The sequence below is a fragment of the Alosa pseudoharengus genome, unplaced genomic scaffold, assembly GCF_046254945.1.
Source record: "Alosa pseudoharengus isolate Yale_2024_CS ecotype anadromous, Long Island Sound unplaced genomic scaffold, YU_APseudo_1.1 YU_APseudo_1.1_scf_7, whole genome shotgun sequence".
Taxonomy (NCBI): Eukaryota; Metazoa; Chordata; class Actinopteri; order Clupeiformes; family Clupeidae; genus Alosa; species Alosa pseudoharengus.
Genome location: NW_027468859.1, coordinates 35,665,625 through 35,679,890, shown reverse-complemented (window position 1 = coordinate 35,679,890; position 14,266 = coordinate 35,665,625). Strand labels below are relative to the sequence as shown.

General features: G+C 49.2%; 1 protein-coding gene across 7 annotated transcripts in view; it reads left to right on the top strand.

Moving 5' to 3' along the window:
* afdna (afadin, adherens junction formation factor a) overlaps window positions 1–14,266 on the top strand; it is a 67,698-nt gene that overhangs the window by 50,452 nt on the left and 2,980 nt on the right. For 2 of the 7 annotated variants that reach the window (XM_076272797.1, XM_076272794.1), the window contains 7 exons: window positions 656–853; window positions 1,144–1,232; window positions 2,365–2,550; window positions 2,946–4,127; window positions 8,153–8,287; window positions 10,257–10,812; window positions 14,138–14,216. In XM_076272797.1, the coding sequence (XP_076128912.1) occupies window positions 656–853; window positions 1,144–1,232; window positions 2,365–2,550; window positions 2,946–4,127; window positions 8,153–8,287; window positions 10,257–10,812; window positions 14,138–14,216 (2,425 nt within the window). The remainder of the gene's footprint in view (window positions 1–655; window positions 854–1,143; window positions 1,233–2,364; window positions 2,551–2,945; window positions 4,128–8,152; window positions 8,288–10,256; window positions 10,813–14,137; window positions 14,217–14,266) is intronic. The other 5 variants (XM_076272801.1, XM_076272800.1, XM_076272799.1 and 2 more) reach the window with 5 other exon arrangements.

The following is a 14,266-nucleotide window of genomic DNA, read 5'->3' as shown; positions in this document are numbered from 1 at the left end:
CTTGGCGCCCCCCTGCCTGTCACAGGCCATAAAAGTGCTGTTGGCATGAAACAGTGCAGATTCCAGCCCAGTGACTGGAGCCCATTTCCCCTCGTGATGGATCTGACTGTAGGCCTCATATGCAGTGCGGGGGGGGGGGGGCTGCTTCATGTCAGTGAGCTGATCTAAAGGTCTTTGTTGAAGACTGTAATGGCCAAACGGTGACTGATGACAGCTGGGCAGTTTATCAAGCAGGGAAATCAATGTTGTTCTTTTGTTTTTTTTGTTTTTTTTTACAAATCGTATCCATAGCTGGCAGTCAACCTCTGGTACTGACAGGATGGTTTACTGCAGGAAGGATGAGTTTCTCGGCAGAAAAGAAACAGACCTTGCAACAGTGTGTTTCATTAGGGAATATCCTAAAAGATCAAACCGGTTGTGTGTGATTTTCCTGAACAAAAATGGTCTGACAGCAACCATTTTCCCAACTGTATTAAAGCTAACCCGTCATTTGTTTTTCCTGTTTTTTTATTGCTTTTTGAGCTGATATCTGATCTACTTGAATGTGGCCTTGCATGAAAACATGTCAGAGAGACAGTAGGGTCTGGTGTGCCTCCCTGCCAGCCACAGGTCAGTAACGCCTCCTCCTCTTCCTCCTCCTCCTCTTCCTCCTCAGCGAACGACCGTTCTCGGGACAAGGGCAAGTTGCGACCAAAGAGTGAGGGCTTCGAGCTCTACAACAACACGGTGCAGAACGGCTCCAGCGAGAGCCCCCAGGGCAACTGGGACAACTACCCCGAACCAAAGAAGATGAGCGGCGAGGAGCGGCTGCTGAAGAACCGCGCTGACCACCGCTCCAGCCCCAACGTGGCCAGTGAGTACTGTAGCCCCACAGCCAGGCCTCCGAGACAACCTGCTGGATAATATTCAATAGATAATATGTACAGTAGGATACCTGTAACATTCAACATGCATTCACATACATGTGCATATGCAATATGCTATAATCAATATCTTAGTTGATAAACATTTTAAAAAGAGGTAGTGGTGGTGCCTGATGGGTTGGGAGTTTCATGCATCTAGTGGGTTGGGTTGGGTTGGGTTGAGGTAGTAGGGTAGTGGGTAGAGTGTTCTGATCATCATCATCCTCTCTGTCCCTTACAGACCAGGCTCAGAGTCCAGGGGGAAAGCCAGTGTACCCTGGAGGACCAGGGAAGATCACCTCCGTCTCCACTGGCAACCTCTGCGCAGATGTGAGCACACACACACACACACACACACAATTTACACTCATGCATCATCCCCTAAACAGCATCTGATGGAGGAATGTTGCATGCTTCTGCTACCAAGCTTTAAAAAACACCGTTTCCCAAGGTCCTTGACTTTTGGAGAGCACACGCAACCCTATTAAACCTAATGGCTCTTTGTTGTTTGCTGTTTCCAAACACGCACGGCACCGAGCGCTCCTGTGTCTGCTGCTTCTTCGAGCTCCTTTAAGGAACAGTGGAATGCCGATAGCAGCCCTGCATTATTAGCATCCTGTGGGTATTCCCCAATCTGGGTTTGGCCCCAACAACTCGTGCATTGTAATTGAGAAAGCTTTGATCTCGGTTTGCCGGAGCCATCAGGCAATTAATCCTCATCACCCACCCCCCCACCCCCACCCCTACCACAGTTCCCCCTCCTGCAAACCTCTACCTCTGATTAGCTGATCCCACTGCAAGCTCTCCTCATTCATCTGCCCACAGTCAAAACAGTCCAGTCCAGAACTCCTTGACCACAGCGACCCAGCGTCACAGATGCTAGCCGTCTGGAGGCCCCTACTCGGGCTTGTGCGGTCAAGGGGAGACAGTGTGGCTCTGCTGGGCCTTAATGTCCCCTGGGGGCCTGGGGGGGGGGGGTTACTTACGGGGCTAGAGGGGTTGTGTGCCGCGCAATGTTATGAGGAATACCTTCAGGAGGAGCATGCATGCGTAGCCTAGTGTTGCACGTTTCTTCTTGTGAGCACTGAAGCCTGTGTTTATGTTGGCATGCTGTTAGCGGAGCGTGTCAGGCAGCACTCGTGGAATCGAATCTGGGGCCTGGAAGCATACATGTCACTGCCGAGTTAAATAGTTGCCGTTTTTTTTTTTTTTTTTGCCACAGTTGTGTTTGGCTGAAGGGAATCCCAGAATGCTTACACAACACTTCCTGGGTTGAGATATATCAGAAGCACTGAGCAGGGCTACAGTGATTCTGTAATTAAAGTATTCTATTGTCATTTGCTTTGTTCTCTCTGCACCCTTTCTACACCGCACGCCTGGCCTCCATCTGCCTGCCTGCCCCTAACCCCTTTGCCCCCATCTGCCTGCCTGCCCCTAACCCCTTTGCCTCCTTCGGCTGCAGGAGGAGCCGTCTCCCCCTCGTCCCGAGGCCTACCCCATCCCCACCCAGACGTACCCCAGAGAGTACTTCACATTCCCGGCCTCCAAATCTCAGGACCGGGTGGGGCCTTCGCCCAACCAGCCCTGGCAGAACAATGAGGACAGGCCCCCGATGGAGGTCCATCACAACAACAACATGTCCATGCAGGTGTGTGTGTGTGTGAGAGAGATCATTGGTAGTACTGATGTTTTCCATGACCGCCAGCGTGGAACAGAGACAGGACACACTGTGCATGTGTGTGAGTTTATAAGAAGGTGGAAGAAGATATGTGCCATTTCTAATGGGCCAAGTATTGACCAACTGTCTCCCTTCATTCTCTGTGTGTGTGTGTGTGTGTGTGTGTGTGTTTGTGTGTGTGTGTGTGTGTGTGTTTGTGTGTGTGTGTGTGTGTGTGTGTGTGTGTGTGTGTGTGTGTGTGTTTGTGTGTGTGTTGTGTGTGTGTGTTGTGTGTGTGCGCGCGCATGTGTGTGTGTGTGTGTGTTGTGTGTGTGGTGTGTGTGCGTGTGTGTGTGTGTGTTGTGCTCTGCTCTGCGACCACACAGAGAGTGGCCCACTCTCAGGAGGAGCTGTGTGACGTGCCGGGCGGCTACCTGCAGCAGCAGCAGGAGTACCAGCGCGGCAGCGGCGAGCACTGGAACCAGCAGGTGTCCTCGTCCCTGGAGTCCAGCACGTCCAGCCAGGAGCAGCTCAACTACTCCAACGCCTCCGTCGGCTCGGGCGGCAAGGGCCCCGGCAACCACAAGAGCGGCCCGGGACGCTGGAAGACCCCTGGGCCCAACCCCCCGCCGCCCGGTCCCCCCCACGGCCAGCCCACGCGCACCGACCTGCCCCCTCCACCGCCGCCTCCGCCGGCCCACTACGACTACGAGCCCCAGCCCGAGATTCCGCTGCCCCCGCCGCCCGTCTCCCAGCAACAGCATCAGCAGGCGGCCGCCGCCGCCGCTGACCGCAAGAAGCGCGAGGAGCAGCAGCGCTGGTACGAGAAGGAGAAGGCGCGGCTGGAGGAGGAGCGCGAGAGGAAGAGGCGGGAGCAGGAACGGAAGCTGGGCCAGATCCGCACCGCACCCGGCCCGGGCCCGGCGCACGGCCAGCACGGCACCCTGCCCCACATGCCGCCACCGCACCACCACCACCACCCCCACAGCATGCCCCCGCCGGGCGGCCCCGTGCCCCTGCAGATGCCCCCGCAGCAGCAGCAGCAGCAGCCCTACATGCCCCCCCAGCCCACGCCGGCTCCCGTGCCCCCGGTCCGGCCCGAGAAGCTGTCCAGCCTGCCGCGTGGCATGTCGGGCCCGGGCGCCCCTCCGCCGCCCAGCGGGGACACGGTGATCCGCGAGCTCCTACCACAGCAGCAGCCGCGCACCATCGAGCGGCGCGACCTCCAGTACATCACCATCAGCAAGGACGAGCTGGCCGCCGCCGCCGCCAGCGACTCGCTCTCGCCCGACCCCTGGAAGCGCGACGCCCGCGAGAAGCTGGAGAAGCAGCAGCAGCTGCAGATCGTGGACCTGCTGGACAGGGAGATCCAGGACCTGCAGGCCAAGCCCGAGCGCACGGCCGAGGAGAGCGACCGCCTGCGCAAGCTCATGCTGGAGTGGCAGTTCCAGAAGCGGCTGCAGGAGTCCAAGCAGAGCGACGACGAGGACGACGACGAGGAGGACGACGACGAGGACGTGGACACCACCCTCATCATGCAGAGGCTGGAGGCCGAGAAGCGAGCGCGGGTGAGCTGGTCAGACAGGGGGGTCGGGTCGGGGGGGGGGGGGGGTCATTTGGGTGGCCAGATGAGTTGCCTCAATTCCAGTCCAGACCCCTTGATCAGGGTTTGAGTTGGCGTTGATGCAAATTTTAGTCATTTGAGGATCTTAATGGTATTTTGACAATTGTTTTTTATATATATAATTGAGGTCAAATGCAATAACCCATTCAGGTGTGTGAGAATTTCAACTGTATTTGATTGATTTTCAGTGTATGTCCTGAAATGACTCTGATGCTGTAGATGTCAGCTTACAACCATCGCCCAGGCTGTGTTGGGTTGCTATGCTTAGCTAGCGTGCAGCTTTGTGTCGTTAACTGCTCTATGTTCCTCCTCAAGGACGTCTTTCCAAATTCCAGAGAAAGGCGTAATGAAAAAAGAAATAATGGCGGCAACAACAACAACACAACAACAGTACGGCACAAATGATCGCTGCCAGGGTTGGACACCACCTAGCACAACTGCATACCGGAGACTTGGCAACAACCCCTAAATCACACACCCTTAGAACAGCACAGAAATGCAAGGGGGAAGTTAGATAACATTTACAAGAGTTGGTACTCCCAGCGACGGGTCAGGAAGTGCGAGGAGAGAGGGCCTTAACAGAGGGCAGGGAGTGCCTGCACCAGGCCAAGGTCGCGGACAAGGGCAGGAAAGCTCACGAGGAGCAGGGGGAAGTTTCTCAGTGGTGAGCAACACAACAGACAGGCTGGAGAAATTCCTTTGGAGGATGTCTCTCCAGCATCTGGACGGTTGAGTCCCCCCCCCCCCCCCTTTTTTTTTTTTCCAAATGAATGTTTTTGCAATATGCACCTGCACCATGCTTATGTCATCGCTTTTGCTCTGCTGCGCGTGCGTTCTCTCTCCCCCTCTCTCTCTCTCTCTCTCTCTCTCGCTGCTGGAATGGCAGGGTGGAACGGGAGGGTTCCAACACGTCCAAAAGCCACATCCATCACCACACAAGCCTGTGGAAGCTTAACAAATACAGATCGGTGCTGTTCTTCCCCACAAAAAGACAAGAGTCTGTTTTTGATAATCCTCGATATGCTTGTATTCAAGCTCACCTAAAGTTAAACAGCTCCATTTTTGTTTAAAAATCAATAGATGACATGAAACTGAATGAGTTTGACTAGATCCACTGCATTTGGGTCATGACTCAAGTCCTTGACAATTTCCTGTCACACTGTGAGAGAAGCGAAGTCATCCACCTCCCTTGGAGCACAGATGGCGGTTTTAGATGACCAACACTTTATTGCCTGTGCAGCACAGAAGAAAAAAAACAGGCAAAATTAAATGATTGGCTTGCAAACCCTGATAAGCTTGTCCTATTAAAAATCAAGTAAGCACTTAGCAGGAAGGTGCCTTATATGGTATCAGGTCAGCGCTCTCTGGGCGTGTGGATTGTCTGGTCGAATGTCAGACAGGGAGGGTGTTTCATGAACAAAAACATTGTGTTAGCGATGCGGGTGGGGGGGCTCTATGGAATGAAGTGGAGATTCCTGGTTAAACCTCATGTCTCTCCAGCTCTTTGCTAGTGCTCCTCTCTAGGTGGTGGTGTTGGGGGGGGGGGGTCTAGGCTGGGTTGGGGTGTTGGGGGGCTGTGGGCCACAGACGCTAATCAATCCCATGCTGCTCCGGAATGTTCCTGGCAGCACATCACTGCGTCCGAGCCCAAGCAATATTTTCACTTTTATCTTTTTTTTTTTTTTCCCCTCCTTCGTCTTCCTCCTCCTTCTCTTTTTTTCTATTTCTTTTATTTCTTCTGTTTCCTCCTGCCCTAAATCACCCCCTCTTCTGTTTGTTTTCTCCTACCTCCCTCCCTCCCTCCCTCTCTCTCTCTCTCTGTTGGTTTCTTTCTTTCTTTCTTTCCCGCAGCAGACTGCTGTCCCAGCAATCTCTGTTCTAGACTTGGTACGTTCTTTACGCTCAAACACTTCCTGTTTGAGGCTCCACCTGTGACTTCCTCCTGACGCTCATTTTCTCAACCCCCTCCTCTTCCTCCACTCACATCACCGCCCCACCTCTGGTGCTCTTGGGTCTGTGGGGAGGTTGCAGGGGATAGGATGGGCTGGCGAGAGGGGGAGGGGGCTGCAGCTTTTGGGCAAAGCATCTTGGGAGATGTGCATTGGCTGTGATGCCCTTCCTTCACTACTGAACCACTGCTGTGGAAACATATGCTTTAGTCGCTTCAACAACGTCCACATCCTTTAGTGTCTGTCCTTAAAGTCGCTGTAAGATGTGATATGTTTGTTTAGTTCAGCTAGCTACCTCTATGAAGTCTCTGATATTTTCCTGATGTAACTGTATCTGCAATTAAATTGTCAGCAGAATCCAGCTGTCTTAACCAATCAGGAAACCTCTGAAGAGATGAACATCCATATAGTTTTCCTACAGCCTCCAGTGGAGGCATTCTCTGGGGGAAATGTACCAGTATGGCTTACAGCATCTTTAAAACCACAGATTGAAAAAATAAATACATTAATTCCGAACAGAAATGCAGCCTTCTAGCAGTTTAAACTATAGACGTAACCCAATAAATACGCCAGTCAGAGAAGCACCTGTGCAGTGTGTCCAAACAGCTGGTCAGTAAAGTGAATGCAGGACACCAGGAAGGGTCTCTGTGCATGACCTGGGGCTCTTCCTAACAGTGACCCCGCCCGCCCGCCTGAACTGGGGCCCTTTCCCATCATTCATCATCATCATCATCATCATCTTCGTCATCATGATGTGGGGGTGCTCATTTGGGCTGTTTGTCTCCTCTGCGTGCAGTACCAGTGTTTGAGCCTGTCTTGTGTCATTTTGTTGACCTGCATTTACAGTCGTAGCCGGTTTTGCGTTTCTTGCGTTTGTTTCGACGAACGTTTTAAGAACACTGGTCCACTCCTGGTCTGAGTCGGGAGTCAGGTGACCTGTTTTGTTTCATTGCTGGATTGTGATCTCTGATCTTCTAATGTTTGCACACCCCGTGTCTCTCTCTCTCTCTCTCTCTCCTCGTCTGTCTGCATGTGTGGATGTGGATACCTTTTATTTCTCTTTCTGCTGTGGTTCTCTTGTTGGCCGTCTGTCTGCACTACACATTGCCTCTCTTAACCCAGGGGCTAACCAAAAATGCACTTGGAATGAAAAGGAACGACAAAAAAAAAAAATTATAACTTTAATAGGTGTACAAGCACACGTTTTACCTGTAATGTCCCCTGCAAAAGGCCTCATCATCATTAAAGGGCATCATCCCAGCACATCTATTACACGGCTAGTTTATTGAATCTGCAGCTGACCTTGAGCCTCGAGTAGCTCTGGCACCTGCATGGACGCTCCAGGTGTCCATTACCTCTGAATCATCCTTCGTGTACCGGCAGGGTCCCTCCTGGGGTTTCAGCACTTCTACTGAATTGGACTGAACCACAAATTCAACGTGCAGCAAGTTTGTTCTGCCCACTGAACCCTCTTCTGTGATATGCTGCTGTACAGCTTGCTGTTCATATACTCAGCAGTTGTTTGCACGAAAAGGCTAATTGAATTTGCCCTTGTGGCTTGGCGTTAAATTGCTGTTGGGTTAGACCTCCATATATAGAGCAGTGTAGTAAAGATGTGGTGGTTGAAGTCATTCACTACCAAATTGGGCACAATGTGGGAGCTATATTTGTCCAAAGACTATATTTGGTCAATTTTTTAGGAGAACTGTAGCGTGTATAAAATTAGTCACGGCTTACTAGAACAAACTTGTAACAGACCCCAGTCAAGCTGTTTATTTTAAATGTATTGTTTTTTGGGAAAATTATCAGCAACGTCATCACTCACAAGTCTTCAGTATTCAGTACCGTCAGTTTTGATATCCATCCGTGCCGTATCATTGCACTCATTTGTGGTGTTTTGTGGTGTTGCGTTGTGCCGACTTCTTACTGTGGTGTGCATTTTGGGGGCAAAAACACAGAACCCCCCCCCCCCCCCCCAAGCAGCTGTTAACGTGTTCTGTGTTTGGTGGCCGCCCCACAGTTGCAGGACGAGGAGCGGAGGAGAAAGCAGCAGCTGGAGGAGATCCGCAAGCGAGAGGCTGAGGACCGGGCCAAGCAGGAGGAGGAGAGACGCTGGCGGGAGGAGGAGAGGGCCCGGCGAGAGACCGAGGAGAAGGTACACCCGTCTGCTAGTCTAGTCCCGGAGCAAGGAGCGCCCAAGCTCAGACGCGCCGATACAGAAAAGCCTGAATGTCATTCAATACGTTTTTTACCTGTTTATTTAAACTAGCTGATTAGCTGACGATTTTGAGGTACATAAATGTTTTGGTAGCACAAATGAATGCAACGTTTAAAACGACTTCTGAACAACTGTGCTTGGAAGGACCACCATTGCAGGAATATTTTAAGCTACACATATGGCTCATTTTGAAAGTTGTGTAAGTGTAAGCAGACTATGTTGTCAGAAAACTACAAAAAGCGTATGGGATTAAAAAAAAAAAAAGGTCTATTTACAGGATGTTCAACAGCATGATTTTACTTCACAGAGCGAGCTTTGTGGCCGTATTCATGACAAGTATCTGTCAAGCCAACTGTCATCAACCCAAACAGCCTGGAGACCTTTGTCGTCTGTTGTGGAGACCGAGAGAAAACAATCTTACCGGCTTTAGACAGCGTAATGCCATGCTAAGACCAGCCAGAAACCACACGTCATAACTCAGGCAGCAAGAAAATAGAAGACCGTTGTTATGACTCTGTGTTAAACGCTTAGATTTCCTAAGGTTATATAGTCCTGGTCAACACTATAGACGACTCTCATGCAACGATGGCTTGTGTGAGAGGAGCAAAAAACGTGGAAGGCCATCCTGCTCACCCAAGTCATCTGCAGTAGTGGTCATCATTTACAGGGAGCAACCTTTGCATTACTGTGTGAGAGGGATTTTGACAGACAATAGCTGACAGAACCTTTGTGAACAAAAGATGAATGAAGAGATGTTGAATGTCAGTGGAGCAGTATTTACAAAGAATCGTATTGTTTACATGTCCTTGGTTGAAGTTGGTTATTTGAGGTTGTGGATGGGGACTATTGAATCACCAGTGGTCTGAACCAGTGGTTGGTCATTCCATTCTTTGTTCAAGTCTCGACACACCCAACCTCCATTGTTTTCAGTGTGTTGTCATCTCAGATCTGTTTTGCTGGTGTTGTCAAAGTGTCCTGTGAGTCATTTTTCAGACCACTGGTAATTCGACGTCCCACTGATGCATATGTCCAACTGCATGTCTTGAAAATGTGTCCCATTCCTTGTGTGTGATGAGTACCCCCCCCTCCTTACTACACGAAAAAGCATGAGTCACATCAATGTCATTTCAGTTTCAGGTTTGTTTTATGGTCATCATTCCTTACAGGCATTGCTTTGATCAGTTTTATGGCCCTGTCCCTACCTCCTTACCATCCTGGCTATGGCTTGGGCCATACCAAACACATCTTCATCAGTGCCCCACCACCACCATTTATTTCATTACTGGCATCCCCCCCTTTCCTTAACCACCCAGAACCCCACACAGGGGTTTATGGATACTCTGAGCATAACCACCCAGAACCCCACACAGGGTATATGGATACTCTAAGCATAATCAAGCCAAGGCCCTGATGGCCCCATGAAGATTTCTCCCAAAGAGAGTCCACAAAAAGCCCCCATTTCTAGAGAAAAGAGGCCCCCAGCCCAACCAGAGATGGATTGTTCTCAGTTTAACAGTTTATCCCCCCGCATAACCCCATATCTAGCACCCCCCAGCCCCCAACACTATAGTACATTGTCCAAGGTGTATAGCATTCTGACAATCCCCGCCCAACTATACAGACATGGCATTCAGGAACACTGCTGCTTTTCAACCCATACATCCTACATCATCAGACCAGTCTCCAATGACGAAACCACCACACAAGCACTGACACAGCACTGACACTGAAACAAAGTAGCAAAGGGTAGCCTGGCCTTATGGTGTAGCAATCTACTGGCACCAGAAATGGGCCCTGTCCACTAATCTTGTAGCTATAGATAGATCACTTGCTAACCTCCTAGTAGTGTAGCCATAGTTGGCCACTTGGCTAGTTCTCTCTAACCGGCTGTTCCCCCTTCCACCAGAGGAGACAGGAGGAAGAGTACTATAACCGCCTGGAGGCGGAGAGGCGCCGGCAACATGAAGAGGCCGAGCGCAAGCTGCTGACCCCCGATGAGCCTGGTCTGTACAGACCGCCCCTCCCCAAGGACTACCAGCCCCCCCCTCCCGCCTCTCCCGCCAACACAGCCAACACTAACCACAGCAACAGCAGTGCTCCACCACCCCCCCCCCAGAGAAACACCTCTTACCTCAAAACCCAGGTCGCCTCCCCCGACACCCTGTACACTGCCAAGTTTGTCTCGTACAATGATGAGGAGGATGAGGATGAGGATGCTGGCCCAGCAGGTCAGGTTAAGCTTTCCGCGACCCGGAAGTCATACGGCGACCTCCCACCCGCCGCGCATAAGCCACAGCCGCCGCCCCTTGCGCGAAAGCCCCGCCCAATGTCCGACGGGATCTTTCTGTCCAGTCAGTTCCACCTGCCTGCTGACAATGCCAACAGTACTACTGGCCGGGCAGGCCACGCCCCACCACTCCCTTCCACCAAACCCAACTTCATTCCACCATCCAATTCTAAAGGTAGAGCCGCAAAACGAAAGAGGAGAGAGGAGTAACCCCCACCCTGACCCCGACCCCCCATCACCCCCCCCAACCCTATTCACTCCTCCTCATTCTCTCGTTTATTTTTACACGTATAATTTTTGTGTCGATTTTTGTGTTGTTTGATTCAGTCGTTTCAGCTGAGAGGGGTGCCCTCATTCCCGCTTCTCCCCACCCCTCTCACTCTTTTTCCATCCTTCCCTCCACATAGTCCGTAGATCTGTAAAGTAGCCTGTCAATCAATCAGTCAATCCAATCTCCCTTGATTTTTGTCTGTCCTCTATTTTTCCCCATCTCTGTAGTGTTGTGTTTTTAGTTTTATGTCCGTCTGTAATTTTTTGTCCCTTTTTCCCCCCCCCTGAAATTCTCCCCACGTAATTATCTTCTGTCTTTGATTCCTCTCCTTGTAAAATCACCCCACTGTGCGTAAAAGCAATTGATTATTCACTCCCTCCTCACCACAAAAAAAGCAAATCAAAATAATAAAAAAAAACTGTGATCGATCACTCCCAAGCACCCAAGACGTTCAATCAAAGTACTGTTGGTGTTGCCACCCTGCCCCTGTCTGTCTCGCTATGTGTGGGTTGGCCCCCGCCTCAGCTCCCAGGCCTGGTGGCTATGCTTGTTGTCACTCATGGTGGTGGTCCTAGAGCAACGACTCTTCCTCAGTACTAGTCTCACTTGGCACCAGAAAAGGGAAACTGATCTGAAAAGAATGGGGTGTCCTACTTGTTTGTGGCTGTTTCAAAGGGCATATAGTAAGATGATATTTTAAGCACTTTACATGTAGGAAACTCTCATTACTTTTAATCTGTTGGAAACGATATTGTTAAGAAGTTTTCAGTGGTCACTGTAATTTGAAATACATTATATATGCTGACATTTTGTTAACTTACTTTTAAAGGTCTCTATTGCCCTCTAGTGGGACATCAATGAGTGGTGGTTAATTGTTCTTTTCCAACTGAAAGAACTATGCCCGTATTTAATTATAAATCATATAATTTAATTTAATTGGTTAGCCTGTTTCCAGCATATTTACTTGTTTTATTTTTTACTTTAACATTCAATTTAGGTTGTAGATATAAATTCACTTTAATTGAGGATGAGAGTCTAATTCAGAAGCACTCATTTAGAACTTGAAATAGCCATACACAAATGAACGCCAGTAATGCAACCCAGTCAATGCCGAGTCTGTTTGACCCTCCAGTGTGGCTCACTGCATCCTCCACCTGCATGTCACACCTGCACAGGTGCCCCCTCCCCTGACTGCCAGACCAGTTTTGACCTGAGTTACATTATTCATCATTCTGATTGAGGGACCAATCACTAACCTTGGCGCTCCTGCTGGAGTTTAAATTAAACAAATAGGCCAATCTGCTTAAATGCTATGCACCCCCCCCCCCCCCCCCCCTCCCCCTCCCTCCCTTGCTTTAAATGACCACTAATTTCAGTTGATGCAAAAAAATCCATTGCTATTTACTGCCTTTGCTTTTCTGCCTTTTTCCCCTTTCATGAGATCATTCTCCTTTGTCTGCAGCCATCTTAACACACACAGTCTCACTGAAATATATTGTGGGGAGCCACCACCCACTAGTTGGGCACCTGTTAGTCATTTGTATATTCAAGAGATTATGTGGGCTTCTGTGTGGCTTAAGACGTGCTACCCACTGATCCTGTCTGAGTCTTGTGTCTGTCCCTGTGCCTTTCTGTGAGCTTGTTGGCTGTTTTGTCTCCATTTTGTTTGTTATGTCTGTTGCTCCATCACATGCAGCTGCCTCAATTTACCTCTTCCACACACACACACACACACACACACCCTCCACTGAACATGGGGCTGGGGCCTCAGGTGACTCACTGACCTGAGGCCGTGGCCACTTAATACCAGTTTCACACCAAAGGAGAGCACTTCACTGGTGGCAGCAGAGCCCAAAGCAAAGCCTCTAGAACATTATTCAGGGTTTGGAAATGAGTCGAGCCCTCAGAATTCTGTGCCTGGCTTTATCTCAGAAGAATATCACAAAAGATTTTAGACCAACAGAAAAATGTGTTTTTGTAACAATCTCGGTTTATTTTAAACAAATACTATCCTTGGCTCAAACTTTAGTCTCCCTTTTTTTATTTCCTCATCACAATAAAGACTCAAGTATAAGCTTACATCTGGCTCGACGAATGAGATTTAAAATCCCTAAAAGAGCGGCTTTTGTGCTCTTGGGCGGTGTTTGCTTTCCGTTTTCTCAACGTGTGGTTTTTCCCTCTAGGAGCAGATGTTGGAATCCATGAGCCTGTTTTTAGCACTGGAGCCTTTGCTCCTGAAATACTCTGCTTGCTCTGCCATCGAAGTGCTCTTCTGGGTTCACACTTGGCAATGTGTTTTGTGTCTGCCCCGTCCCTCCCAATTCATTCTTCATTGTTTGGGAAATGAAGACACACCTTCCCAAAACACATGCATTTGGATTCTAGTTGTCCTAATCACTCCCTTGAAAATTGCTATGTAATATAATAGACAACCACAACTAATTTTAAGAGATTCTAGAAGGTTGTAGTGCAGGACGAACGGTCCTTTAGCTGACAGACACATGGACATATGAGCCTCGGGCAAATGCTTATTTGGGGTACTGTGAGGGATGGAGGTCAGGGACCGCTCACAGAAAGGTCAGAATATGGCTTCGTGGCCATTTGAGACACCAGGGCCAAACCAAATTTGGAACCTAACTGGATAAAGTTAGTCATTTAAAATTCCCTATTGGAACTTTGGGATTAAGGTTAAGAGAGTAGTAAATATGTTGCATTGAACTTTTCATGGCTCAGAATGTTTGTAAAAAAAAATTTAACCAGAAGCTGCTTGGCTGAAGAGAGCCTCTTGACCTCCACCCTTGATGGTCCACACTTGTGCAACAGACCCTGCTTCAGACATGCCTCAGAATGCCTATAACGCTAATACAACTACTCTTGCTGCTCAGCTTCTTGCGGTCTGGATTAAAATAATAAAAATTGTCATCTTAAGATACTACAAAAAGTTGCTGGAAGCTACATCATATTTGGCCATACTTAAATAGGAATGAATGACCTTCTTTTACTATAAAGTTTCCAGCAGTACAGATGCTAACCATTTTCATTGAATGTGGCATATTGAAACCAGCTATTTCCTTATATTGTAGGCCTTCATTATGGGAATCTGGTGTTTGACCCAGCAGCTTTTGCAGTGTTTTGAGAGATTTATTGTGCCAGCTGTTGAAGGGAACTTTTGCATTGATTCATAATGTTGACTTTGCATTCTTTATTTTTCACCATTGATACATTGTAGCAGGATTTAATTCGTACACTGGAAACACAACAGGGCTTGTAGGATCGGGAGAAGTTTACAAGGAAAAATGGATTAAAAGGTGAGCGTGTATGTATGTAATGAGATTCTAATGAAGAATGCATCTCAGTC